This window comes from Jaculus jaculus, chromosome 1 (assembly GCF_020740685.1).
Source record: "Jaculus jaculus isolate mJacJac1 chromosome 1, mJacJac1.mat.Y.cur, whole genome shotgun sequence".
NCBI lineage: Eukaryota > Metazoa > Chordata > Mammalia > Rodentia > Dipodidae > Jaculus > Jaculus jaculus.
The window spans coordinates 231,224,113-231,244,492 of NC_059102.1; the positions used below are offsets into that span (position 1 = coordinate 231,224,113).

Genomic DNA, 20,380 nt, shown 5'->3' on the forward strand with positions numbered 1-20,380 from the left:
ACATTAAAAAACATTATCATTTTATGAAATAAGTTCCAAAATTATTTCTAAGATGTATAATATAATCTATCTTTATTATTATTTAGTTCTCAGTGTAGCTTTTTGATCTATTTTCATTTTTTTTAAATATATAGTATGAGGAAAAAGCCCAACCATATTCTTTTGCTTTTGAATTTTGAGGGTCCAGTTGCCCCAGCACTATTTTATTTATTAAAAAAAAACTAAAATTATTTCCTATTTCTTTTGGTACACATACATGTCAATATCCATTAACCATAAATCTATCCGTTTATTTCTGGACTCCTTGCTTTATTACATTGTCTATTCTATATCAGTAGCACACTGTCTAAATTACTGTTGATGTAGAATTTTGGGGCTCTGGGATCTTGCTCATTTTAACAAAGAATTTAGAAAACAAACTCTGAGACTGGTAAATTATGAATTATTAATTTATTTATGGAGAAATTATAAATTATGAGGTTTATTGTGGAGGGATAAATATTCAGGGAGGAGGGTGCCTGAGAGACTCAAGCCAGAGAATTCTCCTCCTTGTCCAGCTGAAAAAGGAGGGGAGATGGATGGAATCTCATCACAGAGAAATCTCCAGTGGTAAAAGGGCGCTGGAAGAGCACATACACCCACATGTGGAAGGCAAAGCATAAGAACCAAAAGATGACTAGAAGAGCACTCTGAGACTCCATAGTGATTTCCAGGTCAGCGTAGGCCAGAGTGAGACCCTATGTTTAAAAAGACCAGAGAGGATTAGTAGTATGGCACTCATAGGTCAATGAAAAATGATACATGTAACAAAAGAGACAGTACCCCAAAGCAAGACACATGTATAAGGTAAGCAGGAAAATACCCAAGCAGAATGAAGTAAGAGAGAGAGACTTATACCCTGGTGGTGAGAAGAAATCAATCATAGGAAGAGAGTTTAGCCACATGGTTAAGCTCCTTTATATGGATCATACATCCAATTAGGATGAACCTTGTTGTCAGACTCAAGTGTGTAAGGAGAGACCTGATTGGGCCATAGACTCAAGGGACTGAGCCACTAGAGCTCTGCCTGCCCCCCTTAGGTATGCTGAGCTGAGGAAAAAGCAGGAAGTTTCTGCTCTGCTCAGGAGTGTTGCTGGCAGCCATCTTGGATGAGACTGGACCATACCCGAGTTGTAGTTTTGCCAAGAGCAGGCATGGCGGAATCTCCTTACCCTTGGGCCTTGTTCCTGGCTAACTAGCTAGCTGTAGAAGGCTATCCTGTTCCTGTTTCTCCTGCACTGTCACTTCTTCCTTTGCAGTATAAATGCCTGTGTTATTGTTCTTGCTGTTTCTCTGATTGGAACCCCTAGCACAATATGTAATAGGAATATCAAAAACGGACATCCTTGTTTTGTTCCTGATCTTTGAGGAAACTGTTTATTTTGTCAACATTAAAAAATCTAGCTGAAAGTTTTTCATAGTTCTGTCCATATCAGATTGAAGAAGTTCCTTTCTGTCTCTAGTTTGATGATTTTTCTTTTTAATCATAGAAGGATATAGGATCTTATTAAATACATTTTCTATGTCTATTGATGTGATCACATATTTTGTTTTTTATTCTATTGGTAATGTTTTGTTACAATTGATTTGGGACATTAAGCATCTGTATGACAGATCCTACTTGGTTATGGTATGCAATCTCTTATATATTAGTACATTAATTTGTTAGTATTTTTAAAGTAATTTTGGATTTGTATTTATAGAAAGTTTTGGTTATTTTCTTGTGATATTTTTATTTTGGTATTAGTGCAAAACTGTCTTCTTATGAGTTAGAAAGTGTTTTCCTTTTTAATCTGTCCAAATGGTTTAGAAAAGGTTAGTTTTAATTTTTCTTTAACTACAACCATCTTGTGCTCTGTGTGTGTGTGTTTAAAGTTTTAGTCACTTTACCTTTTACAAGTCTCTTCAAATTTTTTTTTTTTTTGTGTGTGTGTGTGTCTTCTTGACACAGTTTTTATAGTTTGTATCCTTTCAGGAATTTCTTCATTTCATTTGGTTATCTAACTTGTTGTTGAGCATTTCATTTATATTATTGCCATGTTGTTTATATTATTCACCTCTAATCCTCAAGCTTGTCTTTCCACCTTGATTCCTGATTTTGTGATCTGAGTGTTTTCCCTCTGTCTTTGCTTTTTTCTTGTTTGCTTTGGTCAGTTCAGTTCCTTGTTTCTCAGTTTTTGTTTTTGATAATCTCACTTGCTTTCTGTTTTCAGCTGACGAGTTAATCAGTCCTAAAGACATTGATCCTGTTCAGCGCTTTGTCCCACTACAGAATCAACGTAATGTGAGCATGAGATACTCGAATCAGGTAAACCAGTAATTTATTTCTTAATTTAGACTTGTCCAAAGACATTAAAAGCTTAATTGAAGGTGAAATTTTATTCTGATTCCATTTTACTCGGTCCTTCTAAAGAAAAGGTTTTTCTTCTTCTTTTTAGTAAAGATTTAGGTAAGGTGAAGGGTTATTTGTTGATGAGGAAGTAGATGTCATTTATGCACAATAAGGTGTCTTCCAGGTACACATTTCCACTTCAGAACGCCTGAGCTTAAGGTGTCAAATATATTTGAGACCATGTGGTACATATGGGTGGCAGGAAGGCCAATGACATATTATAGAAGGCAGGGGGCCTGTGCTTGATCTCTTCCCTGCTGGATCTCACTGACAGAACTGAGTGACTGGTAGAGTTGTTCTTAGCACTTAGTGACGGGTCGGGAGAAGGAGTAATTTTCAAATTCTTATGTTTAGTAACTATGGGTTTTTAGACTGTGTTGTGTCAACAAAAAGTATTTGTAGGATCAACACGATTGATGGTGACTTGAGCAAACCTTCAAGTATTAAATGATACTAGTAATGAGGACTGTTAAAATGAAAATGTAGATTTTAGAAGCTGCCTGAGGAGAAAGGAAATGAACTTGCATGTGTGCATGGGATTCCAAGCAGTTAACATGCAATTAATAAGCATATGAACATTTGTAGAGAATATATTTACAAATTCAAATGCTCCTTTTATTTCACAAAATATGCACATTCCTCTCTCTCTTTTGTGCTCTCTCTCTGACACACATCAATAAATGCTTGTTTTAAAGAGAGAAAGGGGAACCAACAGCTCTGTTAGGTTCTATCCAACTATTTTTCTGACTTTTTCTGTTCTTCAACAAAGCATGAAAGTACTGTGTGCTATTTGAGTGACTTTTAAATAAAATGTTAACTTTTTCCCCTCAAGAATTTAACAGGTAACAGGAGAATTTACTTGGCCTGTTAGACTCCTTAAAATCAGGATTTGGCCTTTATGCTAGTATAGAATGCAATGCAAATATACAAGCTGCACCCCCAAAATGGGAAGTATATGTACTTCAGATTACCCAGTACTGTGACCCAGAGCTATTTTTAGAGTATCATGTATCATGCACATAGCATTTCACATGCTTGATCTAGTTCTTGAAGGTGGTGAAACCACCAGCCTGTTCTTCAACTCGAATACAAGGGCAGGAGACAGGGGACTGGAAAGGATTTCATGGGCCCTTGGCTTATAGAATCAGCCACAAAAAGGTTTCTTGCTTGACACCTTTAAAGCAGTTTGTAAATTGTGAGTTTTGTCATATACTATACTTGTAACTCTTTCTCTCTTACTCAACAAAGCTTTCTCAGAGTATAAGGGAACAAAAGGGAATTGCATAGAGAATTTATTCTGCATGTGATTTTAGTCAGATTTCACATTGCAGTTCTCTCCATGGTCAAGCCTAGCATGTACAGATAGAAGCTCACTTTGGGTGGCTGCCAGCTATTTAGTCTGCCCAGCTGTTTGTGTGGGAATTCAGATTCTATCTCAGACCTCCTGCGATCCTCATGCTTCTGCAGGAAGGGCGCTTCACCATTGACCCATCACTCTGGCCCTGCCTTTTTTTTTTTTCCTCTTTTCCTCCTTGCTTAGCCTCATTTATGAGTCAGGGATCTGGTGGAAAGCAAGCTAGACCTTTCCTGAACTGCCCTGCCCTTGCCAAGTGCCAGACAATAAAGGACTTTGTTTTGAGGGAGCTTCTGTCTGCTCTGGAGACATCAATTCACCGCAGCTTGTTTGTCCAGGGTTATTTGGAGAAAAGACCTGCTGTGTAGTTGACTGATTCCCATGTAGCACTGGCCTTTGACCTTTATCAGCCTTTCAGCGTCACCCTTCCATCTGCACTCTGTCAGACCTCGAAACCAAGTGCCCCTCTAGGTCTGCTCTACTTGGGGGGGGGGGGATCAGCTCCCACACTGCTGCAGTGTTGTGGTGATAATCTAAGTGGTATAGTTTGGTCTTTACACAGACTGACTTGGCTCTGTTTCACTCATTAAAGTGTTTCCATTTGCCATCTTTTACATGGAAATTGGATTGAAATGTTGTAACCTTTTGTTTTCTTTTTGCTTTTTCTGTCCATTGCTGTGGCTGTAGTCTTTTTATTTATCTTTACTATCTATAGTAATATAATATCTATAGTAACAGGAATGACAATTGAATGAACATGCTTACTCTCCTTTAGAACAGAAGCGAGGCCTCACCTCATTCATACTCTTGAACCCAACTTCCCATGTCTTGGTGTCAGGGCTGCTTTCAGGTCTTGATCAATAAACCCAACATTGAGTTCAGAAAGTAAGTGTTCATTAAACACTAGAGATCGTCTAGAATACATGCAAATCAAATAAATTAAGCATCATAATTATTCATACTATTTTTTAATGATTGAAAAAAATAATTTATTTCAAACTGGTAACTGGTTTGTCCTTTATCTTGGGAACAGGATGCATCCATTCCTGCTTATCTCCCATACCATATTTGATTTGAGAAAAATACAGGAGGCTTATCATACTACCCTATCCTATAAATTACTCCCCAATTATTTGGTCATTTGGATTTGGAAGCTGTATCACTAAACCTGTTTTCCCAATCCTTGTGTATGTCACAACACTCATCAAGTTCTTGTAGTTGTTGGGCTACATGCCCCTCAGCAAAGAATATGCTTGTTCCAGCCGGGCGTGGTGGCGCACACCTTTAATCCCAGCACTTGGGAGGCAGAGGTAGGAGGATCGCCGTGAGTTCGAGGCCACCCTGAGACTACATAGTGAATTCCAGGTCAGCCTGGACTAGAGTGAGACCCTACCTCAAAAAAAAAAAAAAAAAAAGAATATGCTTGTTCCTATCTGTCTTCCCTTTATTTTGTTATTTGATAGGGCAAAAGAAACATGAGAAACAAAAGAATAGCTATTACTTATCATATTACTATTCTTTATATACATCATACAAACCATTATATGTATCATATATTATATATAATTTTAACATTTTTAATAAACGCCATGCCCATTTTACAGACAGATAATGTGAGACTCAGAGAATGTTTGCAGTTTCTCCAAAGTCACACAGGTATCAGGTGGAAGAATCAGTATGAAGGTGGTAAACGAAGACAGAAAGGAAGGATTGCCAAGCATTTAGAAGCAATGATTTTCATAATGTTTTGAAGGAGTTAACAGATAAAATCATGTGTTTCCTGAACAGCAATGGTCCAATGTCCTATCATATGAAAACACTTTCACCTGTGCCATAGAACAGAGTGTTCTGTAGAAGTTATCTGTAAAATCCAAAAATGCCACATCAGTATAAAAATATTTCCTGGGATTCAACATATATAACATTTATTATGTTAAAAGAGTATAACTATTTCCTTATCTTTCTGGTTGTGCCAAATCCACAAATCTAACAATATTAGGGATTTCCTTATGGATAGGAAGACCCTTGCAAGCTTCTTTGAGTAATTACTGGCTCTGCCCTCTTCACCGTAACGTGGTTTTATAGAGGACTAATCATATTCTGTTTCCTGTGGTAATTCTGGTGCTGGCTGTATACTGGTTATATGGATGAGACTTCATTGTTCCTACTGCACTGCCTCTGCCCTGTTAGTGTGAGATTATGGTCTCTTGAAAATGTCTGTTTCTTACCTTTGCTTCTCTTTCACACTTGAAACTGTTAGCACCTAGTTAAAGGCATGCACCACTATGCCCACCCGACTCATCTTAATTCTTGAAATCAAATACAATAGAATATTTACATAAATAAGCCATTATAATGTCAAAATAAGTCATGGAAAAAATACTTTGATACCCACCAAATCTCAGGGAAGAGACTTGCAGAAGATGTGGCAGAAAGATGTAAAAGCCAGAGGATGGGGAGGTGTGCTCTAAAACTTTGCTTTCTGGACATGAAGTGGCTAGTGCATTCATGAACTCTCAGCAGCTGTTGTTACCTGCATAAAATTGGGTCCATCAACATATCATATATGATGGAGGACGGAAGACAAAAATAAAAAGACATCAAACTAGAAAAGAAAGGGGCTTAGTGCAAGGGGTATGGTGGAGAGAGGACAAAAGAAAATAATGGGAGAGAATTATGATCAAAAAACACTATGCATGTAGTTTATCATAGCACTTCTCCTGTCTCAGCCTGCTAAGGGCTGGGATTGCAGGTATGTACTACCATGTTCCACTTTTTAAACAGCCTTTGAAACATCACTTTGCAGATCTTTTGTATGCTAGACATTACCCACAACAGAACAGTAGAATAAAATAAAAGGATTTCCCACCACCACCAAAAAAAAAAAAAAAATAACCACTATGCATATGTATACAAACTGTCAATTAAAAGAGGAGGAAAACTAATGGTCTTAAAGTTCCAAAAAAGAAAAATGCTATGAAGTAAAAATTCTTTTAATATCCAAGAAAGTTTTGGAAGTTCTACTCAATACAATGGTATACAACCCATAGAGGCACACTGCTTCTGAGCCTTGACTACATTAACAAGCCTCTGTCTACCTTGGTTTTCTCATATGTAAAGTCAGATAGTGCCTTAAAAAGAATTGAAGCAAGAGGACTGGGGAGAGGCTTAAAGGTGAGTTCAGTTCCTTTGTACCCATGTAAAGCCAGATGCAAAAAGACATGCCTGCATCTGGTGCTTATTTGCAGTATCAAGAGGCTCTAGTGCACACATTTACACGCACACACATGCATGCAGACACATACACATGTGTGCATGTGCAAGTAAAAAGAAAAAAAATTGTTAAAAAGAGTTGTAGCAATAATTACATGTTGATAAAAATAAAGTGTTGGAGCTGGGCATGGTGGCACATGCCTTTAATCCTAGCATTTGGGAGGCAGAGGTAGGAGGATTGTTGTGAGTTTGAGGCCAGCCTGAGACAACAGAGTGAATTCCAGGTCAGCCTGGGCTAGAATGAGACCTTACCTCAAAAAAATTAAAGAAAGAAAGAAACAGTTGGGAAAGCTGGCTTTTGGTTAAATGCCTACTGAATGTTAGCTGTGGTAGTTGTTTGTATTTTGCAGTTATAGTTATAACACGGGGGTTTGAGGTATCCAGTAGCTATGGTCAGAAAATGTACACGTTAGTGTTGAACATGACTCACAGTGGAAACTGAAGCTGTGGGTGCAGACCCTTCTCAGAAAGCCTGTGCCAGAGTGTGGACAGTGTTGGTAGTGGAGTTCAAATGGATTCTAGGAAGGACAGAAGTCCAGCAAGAGGTTTTAAACATTGTCTTAGAGAGGAAAGCATGGAGAATTTTGACTTGAGACAGTGGTTATCTGGGAGGAACACGCACGGACAGAAATGCAGGTGTGCCCTGTAGATCTGGTGGTGTTTTCTTCAGGGTGGTATGGGGAAGCCTTCCTGATATCTTGGAAGTGGAGCTCTTGAATCTAAAATTACTTGACTATATTTGATTTGTGAGTCCCCTTCTAGTACTTCTGTTGCTGGCATCTTTGAACTAGGTTGGTTATCTCAGATTTATTTTCTCACGGAGTGGTATACCCAGAAGCCAGTTTTAGTTAAGGAGCAGTTGGGTGGTTAGAAGGCTAGCTAGCTGTTCAGGAAGTTGTTTACTGCTACCCCCCCCCAAAGGTGAAATATCCCTTCTAACTTAGCAGCTAGATCATGTAGTACTCCTATGATATGGACTTGTAAGTATTTCCCTTTTTCATTCTTTCAGGCATGTTCAGTTTTTAATGGTTTATTAATCTCGAGTGATTTAAGGACACTTTGTATGTTGCTCACTTTTATTTGGTTTGGTTCATCCAGATACTCTAGCTCCAGTTTAGCCAGTTCATGGCTTAATACATAGTTTAGCCAGTTTGAGAGATCAACTATAGTTAAAGGATAAACACACAGACAACAAAACACTTCGTACTTAGCTTATCAAAGAGAGAATGCATTCATGTGGAATCTTTCTGGTCCAAGAAACATGAGACTGAAGTTGAATTGAATATGATTTCTTATGATTATAGTAATAAAGCAGAATAGTCAAGACATCAAAAATGCTTCTGAAAGCCTGTCCTGAATTTGCCACAACTCCACAGAGGTTAGCGTCAGGTAATTCAATATTAAGGGAAGTGAGAATTTTTTATCAACTCGTATTTGCATCAGAGCCAATTAAAATTAAATATCTTGATCAAACAATCAAGAACTGAGAAAAGCTTAATGGAAAGGCAAAAGAAAAAGTATTTAAACATATTTAATAACATCATTCCAATTAACCTTCTGAACTTACTAAAATTAAAACCTCCACTAATAGGTATGACATAAAGTAAAATATTCTGTAGGATGAAGATTTCTTTTAATCATGACTGAAATATAAAAGGGAAGAAATAATTAAGAAAGCAAAATTTATAGTCCAGAATGAAGATACAGTAAAAGTTATTATGTGTTTAATGACTGTGTTGCTGGCATCTTCCTCTGTGGAAGAAACCATGTTTAATCATATATATGAATAAATTTATTAGTTTGACCTTTTTCTAGAGGTGGTAATGCTGAGCTGAGCTAAGATCTCTTATATTTCAGCCTGACCTCAAACTGGCTATGTAGCAGAAGATGACCTTGAAACTCCTGTTCTTCCTAACCTTTACCTCCCAGGTTCTATACAATTACAGGCATGCATTGGCTGCCATACTGCTTTCTATTCAATGAAAAAAAAAAATTATTCAATTTTTAAAAATTTTAATCTTTGAAGTAAAACCTGTTGGTTAATCTTGTTCTACCCCCACATTAGTAATCCATTTTATAAGGTTCTGCCTTGTTCAGACCAGAGAATTGAGTTTGGGGAATTTCTACTTTCCTGAGGAGTGGTTTTTTTTTTTTTTCTTATGAAGTCTCTATTAGTTATTTCTCATTGCTGTGAAGACAAATCTGACAAGAAGCAATTTAAAGGAAAATACCATTTATTTTTAGCTTATGTTTCAAGCTGGTTTAGTTCTTTAGGGCAGAGAGGGTCTGGCTAACTTGTCACATTACAGGCAGTCAGAAAGCAGAGAACAAGAAGTGGGTCTGGAGGATTAAATACCAAGACCCACCTCCATATCCTCCTAAAGCTTTCATAACCAACCAAAGTTGCACTAACTGGGGAGCAAGTGTACAAGCACATGAACTTGTGGGGGATATTTATTATTTTATATTCCATGCCTGGCCTCCATAGGCTCATGGCTCTCCCATGGTAAAAAGTGCATTCAGACAATTTTGTAAATCCTCATAGTCTTTAACAGTCCCAACACTGTTCAAAAATCCAAAGCCTCTCCTGAGATTCAAGACAATCTTTTAACCATGACTCCTTGTAAAATCCAAAAACAAATTACATACTTTCAACATATAATGGTGCAGAGCAAACATTAAGAAAGGAAGGAATCAGGTAATAGCAAGGAAAGATTGGACCAAAGCAAAACTGAAGCCTAGCAGAAAAACAAAAAACAAAAAACACCAAATCCTGCAGTTCCATGTCCAGTATCTGGTGCTTGTGATGAAATCATCAGGGCTCCAAAAGGTTTAGGTACCTACATCCCTCCAGGTCTGCTGCATGGAGCATATACATAGCCTCTCTCACACATGGGATGACTTTGCTCTGGGCATGAAACCTTTCTTGGCAGATCCCCATGGTGCTGGCATCTCCAACATCCTGGAGCATCAAATGCAAGTAAGCTTCATCTTTGTGCCTTCACATAATGACCTCTCTGGGCCTCCTTGCATGAAATCCATCACTGAATCACATTGCCCAGCTTCATTAGCTTTCTCATATTGTGGGACAAGACACACGAGTTCCTCAGTATTTTATTTTATAAAGCCAGTATTACATGGCCAAGTTCTGCTGTCAGCTGGGATGACCCCTTGGATCTTAGTTGTAGCAGCCTGTGTGCAGACCATGGGCAAACACTTCCCTAGGCCATTACTTTTCAGGAGCAGGGAACTCATTCTGCATCCTCTCTTCAGACCTGTTTCTTTAAAAAGATTTTTAATTCTTACAAGTTAGAGTTCTCTATGGGTGGGCATCTTGACTTCAGGGCACCTTTTCTATTTGTTCCAGTCTATAGCAGTAGGTCTCTAATGGAGTTAATCTCTGCAACAATTACAGCTAATTTCTGAGCACCAGCATGTGCATTGTGGGGAATTTTAAACTATCTCTTCTCCTAAACATAATGACACATTTTTCGTATCTTTTGGGTCTGCTTGTTGTTTTACTGTATGTCTATATAAAAGCAATCAACTAAAGCCACACTATAGACTTAGTACTATTTTGCTTTGAAATTTCCTCTGACCAACATATTAATCCAGTACTTTTAAACTCAGCCTCATTTAAGTTCTCAGGACATGGGCAGAGTACAGTCATTTTTATTGTCATAATGCTGCATGAATTGCCTTTAGCCCAGTTCCCAGTGGTGTCCATGTTCCCCTCTGAAATCTCATGGCAAGCCTCCACTGTACTTGTGTCCCTCAGCATTCTGGTCTTTTAAACATCTCCAAGAAGAACCCCATAAGCTCTGGCTTAAAGCAATGTATGGCTTTTCTAGCCCACAGTTCCAAACTCTGCCACATTCCTCTGGCAAACCAGTTCCAAAGTTTTATGAACTACGTGGGCAGGTTTATCACAGGCAGTGACCTGTTTTGTAGTACAGTTTTGTGTTTTTATATTAGTTACTTTCTTATTGCTATGAACATTTCCTGACCAGAAGAAACTTAAGGACAGACAGGGTTTATTTTGAATATTTATTTTGAGCAGGTATCACCCACTGTGGTGGGGAAGGCATGGCAGGTTGGCTCATCATCACACTGCAGCCAAAGTGAAGAGGCAGAGCACAAAAGGAAGTGGAGCTGGGCATGTACCCTGTGACCCACTCCCTTCAGCAAGCCTTTACTTCCTAAAGGTTCCACAACCTTCCCAAATGGCACCATCAGCTGGGGTCCCTGTGTTCAAACACATGAGCCTCTGCAGGACATTTCATGTTCAAACTACAGTGAGGTCCTTAGGATTCAGGGTGTGTTTGTTATCATGCTTGTCAATAATATGTAAATGTTTCTGGTAAGTTCTTTGAAGTAGTATTTTAATTTAATGACATAATTATGATAGAACATATCCTATGTGTTGAGTTATGCTTGATCAAATTCGATGTGGCATTCAGTGACACCAGGGCTTTAAATTTGGAAAGTGGACTAGCACATTTGATATGTCAGTTAGAATGGATTTATCAGGTTGGTGAGATGGTTCCACTGTTAAAGGTGCTTGCTTGCAAAGCCTGGCAGCCTAGGTTCAATTTCCCAGTACCCACATAGCTAGATGCACAAAGTGGCACATATCTGAAATTTGTTTGCAGTGGCAAGAGGACCTAGTATGCCCATATTTTCTCTCTCTCACTCTTCTCCACCCCTCTCTCTTTTCTCTTCTCTCTCTCCTCTTCTTACAAACAAATAATAATTTTTTAACAAATTGATTGAAAGCCAGGTGTGGTGGTGCATGCCTTTAATCCCAGCACTCGGGAGGCAGAGGTAGGAGGATCACTGAGAGTTCAAGGCTACCCTGAGACTACAGAGTGAATTCCAGGTCAGCCTGAGCTAGAGTGAGACCCTACCTCGAAAACCCAATAAATAATAAATAAATAATTGATTTATCTACTTAGCTTGTCTTTAGAGAAAATATGAATACTCAAGGAATGCTTTAAAAAATTTTTTTATTTATATTTATTTATTTGACAGAGAAAGAGGGAGAGAGAGAATGGGCATACCAGGGCCTCCAGCCACTGCAAACAAACATCAGATGCATGCGCCCCCTTGTGCATCTGGCTAACATAGGTCCTGGGGAATCAAACCTGGGTCCTTTAGCTTTGTAAGCAAATACCTTAACCACGAAGCTATCCCTCCAGCCCAAGGAATGCTTTTTAATTTTAAAAAAGCTTATTTTCCAAGGTGTAAAGTTCTAAATTTAAGATAAAAAATCAGTATGTACTTAACTAAGTCATATACATGTTTATGTAGATCTGGGCAAATATATATATATGTGTGTGTGTGTGTGAATATATATATATATATATTATATATATGTGTGTGTGTGTGTGTGTGTGTGTGTGTGTGTGTGTGTATATGCACATACATATGCATATATATGCATATATACACACACATGTATATATACATACATACATACTTCTTGGTCTTGTAAATCACATTATCTGAAACTCTAACAAGGTTTTCAGGGTCAGGAAAAGTCCTTGAATTCCAAACTCCGCATTTTTAGCTATTTTAACAAATAACTGAAATAAACAGACTGAGAAGGGTAGATTATAATCTATTACAATTACTCAGCAGAGTCCATGAATTAAGGGAGGGGGCTAGGTAGACCCATGTGGCTGAGAGCCCATGTGGGAAGTTGAGCATGGGCATGGAGGGAAACATGAAAGGAGTTCTCAGGGGAGTAATAAAAGCGATCAGAGCTACGACCAGAGTGGGAAGGACATCGTCTTCCCAGTACTGTAACCCCTGAGCTTCTGGAGAGGAGAAATGAGCAGCCAAGAAAAAGAGGAAATAGAGGAGCTTGCCACCTAGGAAAACTCTATTTCTGATTTTATTGTGGTGGGCTTTAGTCTCAGGCTCAGGTTCTTTTGGTTCTGTCTTTTGGCCCTCTCCCAACTGACTACCTGAAAATATAGCTACCCGACTAATTCCCTCTCAAAACCAGTCCTCTATAAGCCAACTAAAAGAACCAAGTTAATATATTAAAAAGCAGGAAAGGGATTCAATGTGGCCACATTGGGAAGAATAGTGGTTCAGTGACCTCCAACCAAAACAAACTTGATTCACCGAGGTGTCTGCTGACCTTTCAGCCTCTGTTCAATATAAAGCCTGTTCTTTTTTAAAATCTTTTTTTAAATTTAAATATTTTATTTATTTGTTTGCAAGTAGAGAGAAAGAGAAAATATATAAGTGACACCAGGGCATCCAGCCACTGAAAGTAAACTCCAGATGCATGCACCATTTTGGGAATCAAACCTTGGTCATTAGGCATTACAGGCAAGTGTCTTAACCACTGAGCCATTTCTCCAGCTTGTTCCTTTTTAAAAATTTCTTTATTTCTTTTTTTTTTTCTTTTTTTTTTGGTTTTTTCAAGGTAGGATCTTGCTCTATCCCAGGCTGACCTGGAATTCACGAATTCACTCTGTAGTTTTAGGGTGGCATTGAACTCACAGTGATCCTCCTACCTCTGCCACCTGAATGCTGGGATTAAAGGTGTGCACTACCACACCTGGCTGACTATTTTTTTCTTTTGGTTCTTTCTTCTTCTTGGGATTTTATTTGACCCTCTTCTTGAAACGTTGGTTCCTCCTGCTTAGAACTTTATCCAGGAACCCACATTCCTTTGCCTAACTCAGCCTACCAAGAGTTCTGTGGTAGTTTGAATGTTCACTGTTGAATGTTCCATAGAGTAGTAGTTAGCACTCTGGACTCTGAATCTAAATTGTCCCCTAAAGTCTCATGTGTTTGGGATTAAGTCTCATGCTTAATCTTAAACTGGTAGACCCTTTAAGAGGTGTGTCATTAGGGGCAGGCCTTACTTGGGATGCAATATCCCAACCCCCTTGTGAGTGTTAGCTAGCTCACTCTTTTTTGCTTTGTCCCAGCTGATGTGATAGGTTGTGATGCCCTGTTGTCTGTTCTTGCCATACTTTCTTCACCGTGGTACAGCTAACCCCTCAGAACTGTAAGCCAAAATAAATCCTTTCATTCTGTAAGCTGCTTCTGGTCAGGTGTTTTTTCTCAGCAAGAGAAGATAACTGCTACAAACCCCCATGTACATTAAAGGTAACCAACCTAATCTACTCTGGCTTTATCACCTAATTTACTTCTCTAAGGAATAAGGACCCCAATCCAAATCATCAAACAGATCACCAGATCAGGACTCCTCCCAATTTGGAAGATCTCTGATTCTGTTTTACATTCTTTTCTAAAATAAAAGACTGCTTAACTTGCCCTTCTGCTGTGTCTGTACCTGCCAATTCTTTGTAGGTTACAAGACAATGCATTTGAGATCCACTGTCTTAGGAATTTTAGTGACCATTGAATGTCTGAGCTAAGCTTAAACTGAGAGAGGCTCTAACATTCTCAAAGCCTACAACAGGAAGACAAACATTAGCTGTGGGTAGGGTCCTGGATTGTAAAAAAGGTGAGGGCTGGCTGAGCATTCAATAGTTGTTGCTGTCTGCTTCCTCACTGTGGACTGACTCTCTGTCTCAAGCTCCTTTCGCCATACCTTCCCCATCATGATGGACTATAGTGTGGAACTATGAGCTGAAATAAGCCTTTCCTCCCTTAAACTGGTTTTGTCAGGTATTTTGTCCCAACAATGAGAAAATAACTGATGCACATATTGTTAGTAGACCTTATTCTTCAACTAGAGATGCTTTAAATACTTGTATAAGACATTTAGCTACCCTTATCTCTGTAACAGATGATTTTTCTCCCTTCATTAATAAAATTTGAAATCATTTGCCATGACTTCAGGTTTATGGCTTATAACACAAGTAAAAGGATAACAAAATATTAAGAGACTATTAAGATGATTAAAACACCTTGTTTAATGTTTCTTATTTTATAGAATAGGAAGTTGAAATTCAATGAGAAGTGACATGTCCAGGGTCACATAGGTATAAATGCAAAGCTTGAACCCAATTTGGGGGAAATTTTCCTCTATGATTTTGTTGATGATGCCTACTATGCCTCTGGAGTGGAGTTCTTCTCCTTCTACTATGCCCTGAATTCTTATATTGGATCTTTTCATAGTGTCCCGAATATCTTGAAATTCCCACTCATACTTTTCTATAAGTTTGTCTTTCTCTTTGTTGGACTGCATTAGGTCTGCAACCTGATCTTCTAGCTTAGATATTCTGTCCTCTCCCTCATCCATCCTACTGGTGAGATTTTCTACAGAGTTTTTTATTTCATTAACTGTGTTCTTCATTGCTAGTAATTCTGACTGGTTTTTCTTTATTATTTCTATTTCCCTATTTATGTCTTGTATTGCCTTCTTTATTTCATTAAATTGGTGTCCTGCCTCTTCTTTGATTCCTTTGATTTCCTCTTTGATTTCCTCCTTGATTTCTTCTTTGATTGTTTTCATGTGTTCTTTGACCTCTTTGAACATATTTATAATTATTCTTTTGAACTCTTTCTCAGGCATTTCCTCTAACTCTTTCTCACTGGAGGACATTTCTGATGCATTAATACTTTTAGGTGGATTTATATCGTCTTGCTTTTTAGTGTTTCTTGTGTTATAATGTATATATTTTTGCATCTTGGATTAAGTTAATGCTTGGATTTTCTAGCTAGCTGTGTATTCTTAGCTGTATCAATTGGTTTGATGTAATATATTTTCAGGGTAGGACCTTAAGGTATTAGGTGTGGCTCTTAAGACTCTCAGAGTATCTACAAAGATGTTCTTAGGGGTTGAGTTTTCCTGCTATAGGAGTATTCAAGCAGGCTGAGTGGAATAAAATACTGGTAGATTCTAAAATTTAACTAAACACTGTACACATTCAATCAAAAACAGCCCCGAGTATGTATGCAAGAGTAGTTATTATAATGACCAGATCCTCTATCAACAAAGAGGTTTAGATTTCTGGTCTGTTGAGGTATCCAAGTCAGCTTGTGACCAAGTGAGTCCCTTCCCTGGTGCAATCCCAGTTACCTTGGGTGATTGTGGTCTCAGTCAAGTTGCTGCCTGGGTCGTCGGGCTGCTGTTCTGATTTCTGGAGCTGGGCACTTGCTTTTCCTACGGGGCAAACTGAGCCACTGCTGCTGCCTCTGCTGCTGTTGTAGCTGCCACCACCGGAGCCACCACCGCTGCTGAAGCTGCCGCTGCCGTGTCCACCGCCGCTGCTCACCCCGAAGCCGCTGCTGCGGGATCTGCCGCCGCTGCCGCTCCTGGGTCCGCTGCTGCTGGGGCCGCTGGTACTGGTGCTGGAGCCGCTGAAGTTGCTGCCGAACTCTGCTCCTGCTTGGGTCCTGCTGTCAGCCCAAGTTGGCGTGGCCGGTCCTGGGCCGCTGCTGTGTTCGCTGGAGCTGGGTTCAGGCGGTGGGGGAGGGGAGGGAGCCGCGGCTGCTCTGGTTGTATCGCTGTTCCACGTGTGCTTCTACCTCGCGGTCTGCTCCTCCCTCCGTTGCTCGCTGCCGCTCTCCCCTCACGTTTCCCGAGTTGCGGAGAGCGCGGTGTGAGGGGAAAATCCCGCACCTGGCTTGTCCTGTGGCTCGAGCCGAGAGTCCGGCGGCTTTCTGCCGTGCCGCGGCTGCGGCAGTTGGCCGAGCTGCCCCGGAGCCGCTGTTCCCGCCTGTGCAGGCTCTGGATGCTCTATAACTCTTCTACTTCTCCGCTGCCGCCTCAATTTCCTATACACCTCACTTTTTTTTTTTTAATTTTTATTAACATTTTCCATGATTATAAAATATATCCCATGGTAATTCCCTCCCTCCCCACCCACACATTTTCCCGTTTGAAATTCCATTCTCAATCATATTACCTCCCCATTACAATCATTGTAATTACATATATACAATATCAACCTATTAAGTATCCTCCTCCCTTCCTTTCTCCACCCTTTATGTCTCCTTTTCAACTTACTGGCCTCTGCTACTAAGTATTTTCATTCTCACACAGAAGCCCAGTCATCTGTAGCTAGGATCCCCATATGAGAGAGAACATGTGGCGCTTGGCTTTCTGGGCCTGGGTTACCTGACTTAGTATAATACTTTCCAGGTCCATCCATTTTTCTGCAAATTTCATAACTTCATTTTTCTTTACCGCTGAGTAGAACTCCATTGTATAAATGTACCACATCTTCATTATCCACTCATCTGTTGAGGGACATCTAGGCTGGTTCCATTTCTCAGCTATTATAAATTGAGCAGCAATAAATATGGTTGAGCATGTACTTCTAAGGAAATGAGATGAGTCCTTTGGATATATGCCTAGGAGTGCTATAGCTGGGTCATATGGTAGATCAATCTCTAGCTGCTTTAGGAACCTCCACACTGTTTTCCACAATGGCTGGACCAGATTGCATTCCCACCAGCAGTGCAGAAGGGTTCCTTTTTTTCCACATCCCCGCCAACATTTATGATCATTTGTTTTCATGATGGTGGCCAATCTGACAGGAGTGACATGGAATCTCAATGTAGTTTTAATCTGCATTTCCCTGATGACTAGTGACGTATACACCTCACTTTTTAGTAAAAGTGTGTATTTTGCTGAGTTTTTTTGGTCTTTTTCCCCCCTAAGCTGCTTTGGCGTGGTACCTACGCCGCCATCTTAACCGGAAGTCGCAAAGCTTGAACCCAGGTATACTAATGTGTAACCTAGAGAGCCATGTTGATACATAGTGTTGAAAAGTGTTTAATGGCATTTTCTTGCATTGCTTCCTTTGTTACATCTAAGAGAAATGAATCCTAAGCAGCATGCTTTGTTATTGCTTCTACCATCCCAACAACTAGCAGTACTTCTGCAGCAAGGGAATCAAGTGTTGTTGTCAACCAGTCACTAACCAATAGAAATATAAAGCCACCAGTGACATACTTTAATTCCTTTGTCTTCTTCATAACTGGTTTTCTGAGAGCTCAGGAAATTTGCCTGTTACACCCTGTGTCATTATAACTCTATTGGATTACACATTGTACTTGTCTTCCTTTCAAATTACAAGTAAGAGTTGAATTTGTGAGGGATATGAAGGAAGTTACACCCTCATGAAGGAGAAGACATTTGATCATCTAGGTTGTGTTCAGCTTAGAAAAAAATAAGTGTTTAATATTTCATCTGTCAAATTTCTTTGATCTCTTTGTGTGTCCGTAACTAAGACTGTACCTATAAGAACACAAGACACTATTCTGATTAGGGCAGTTTGATTTTAAATTTTGAATTTAGGCTCATCAAAATATCAGCACTATGTATTCATAATTTTTATTCTGTATAGATACAACTCAATTGTTATCTTTTCTCAGATTACATTTTCCTGCTGCATCCATGCTTTGATATTAATTTAGAAATGCCAGAATACTTATGGGTAAGATGGCAGCATAAGAGTCATGCCAAAATAGCCTAGATAAGGGATGTAAGCAAAATCCACTCTTCTTCCAAAAAAAAAAAAAAAAATGAAGGTGTATAGGGTTTTTTTTTTTAAATTTTTTATTTATTTATTTGAGAGCGACAGACACATAGAGAAAGACAGATAGAGGGAGAGAGAGAATGGGTGCACCAGGGCCTCCAGCCTCTGCAAATAAACTCCAGACGCGTGCACCCCCTTGTGCATCTGGCTAATGTGGGACCTGGGGAACCAAGCCTCGAACCGGGGTCCTTAGGCTTCACAGGCAAGCGCTTAACCGCTAAGCCGTCTCTCCAGCCCAGGTGTATAGGTTTTTATTGGCCACAGCAGAGAAGTACGAGAGACCAAGATCTACCAGAAAGGAGGAAAACAGCCAAAATCCCATCAAGGTACTTGTGGCCCCAGTCCATATGTCCACTGGGCCCGGTGCCAAGCTACAAGAGCAGAGACCAAACAAGAGCATTTTCCAACTTCATCAGCCTTCTTGCAAAGTCAAGAAACCTGAAGAGGAGACAGCGGAGATCAGCTAAGGAGCTGCTGAAAGGGATACAGGTGAGGCCAGCTGAGCAATTCCAGTACAACTCAAGGCTTCCTGTACTCTCCTATCCCCCAACTGTCAGAACCATGAACCTCCGGAGAGCTCATTCAGCCCCTGGTGTCAGGGCATCAGCACAGCTGGTCGGAACACTAGGTCCACAGCAATACATTGGGGGATTAAGGTGGGCCCTTAGCATTGGTGAGATTGGAAGCTACCCAGAAAGTAAGGAGGCTGACTGACAAAAAAGCAGGTATGTGGTTCTGAACTGGAAGTGCTAATCTCTTTTTCCATGTCACAGCAGATGATGGGTTACATATTCTTGGTTGGCTTTACCATTTTCTCAATTAAGATATATTTGGGGGTTGACTGTTATTGCCTTTGATGCTTTCAGATTTATAAGACCTTTGTCTTTTGCTTCTATCATTATTGGAGGAAGGATCTGATTAGATCTAGGCTGACCTGGAACCCATTTCAGAACTGAATTCTCAACATCCCAGCTGATAGGACTAAGGGTGTAGAACAACATACACCCTTAGGAATTTTGCCTTTATAAGGTTATCTGTTTGTTTTAATCCCCACACTTGCATACTCTGTGCAGGTTTTATTGAATGTGTATTTTGCTCAGTTGAAGTTCAGAATTTTCCAGTATTGTTCCACCCAGCCCACTAGCATACTTGAATAGCAGGCAAGCTCAACACATGGATCACTTCTGCAGTTGGAGTACAAAAGCTACACTTGGCACCTTAAACTCATATCCTGAAGGTATATGAAGTTTGATCTCCACATCTAGAACACTGCATATATGCAGAAAACCCAAGCATCCAATCAACTCAGGATGCAAAAGTTGCTACATTATAATACAAGAAACACAAAGAATCAAAACAATACAATCCCACCAAAAATTATAAATCTATCAGAAATAACCCCCAATGAGATTCTTTTAGATGAAATCCCTGAAAGACATCTTTAAAAAAATGATTTTATCTATACTCAAGAACTAAAAGAAAACAAAGTACTTAAAGAAGAAAACAAGCTCCTGAAAATACCCAAGAAACTCCTGAAAGAGAATACAAGAAACCAGCTTGATGAGTTGATGAGGTCATTATAAGACACGAGCAACCAGGCAGAAATACTAGCACTGGAAAACACAGTAAGTCAAATAAAAATCTCTGGAAATTCTCACCAGTAGAATGGATGAAGGAGAGAACAGAATAAACTAGAAGAGCAGGTGGCACATCTAATACAGTTCAACAAAGAGAAAGACAAGTTAATAGGAAGCTATGATTAGGAATTTCAAGATATTCGGGACACTATGAAAAGATCAAATATAAGAATTCAGGGTCTAGTAGAAGGAGAAAAATTTCACT

At 39.4% G+C, this 20,380-nt stretch overlaps 1 protein-coding gene across 2 annotated transcripts in view; it reads left to right on the forward strand.

Moving 5' to 3' along the window:
• Phkb (phosphorylase kinase regulatory subunit beta) overlaps positions 1 to 20,380 on the forward strand; it is a 236,070-nt gene that overhangs the window by 128,271 nt on the left and 87,419 nt on the right. For both annotated transcript variants that reach the window (XM_004664836.2, XM_004664837.3), the window contains one exon: positions 2,253 to 2,347. In XM_004664836.2, coding sequence (XP_004664893.2) covers positions 2,253 to 2,347 — 95 coding nt within the window. The remainder of the gene's footprint in view (positions 1 to 2,252; positions 2,348 to 20,380) is intronic.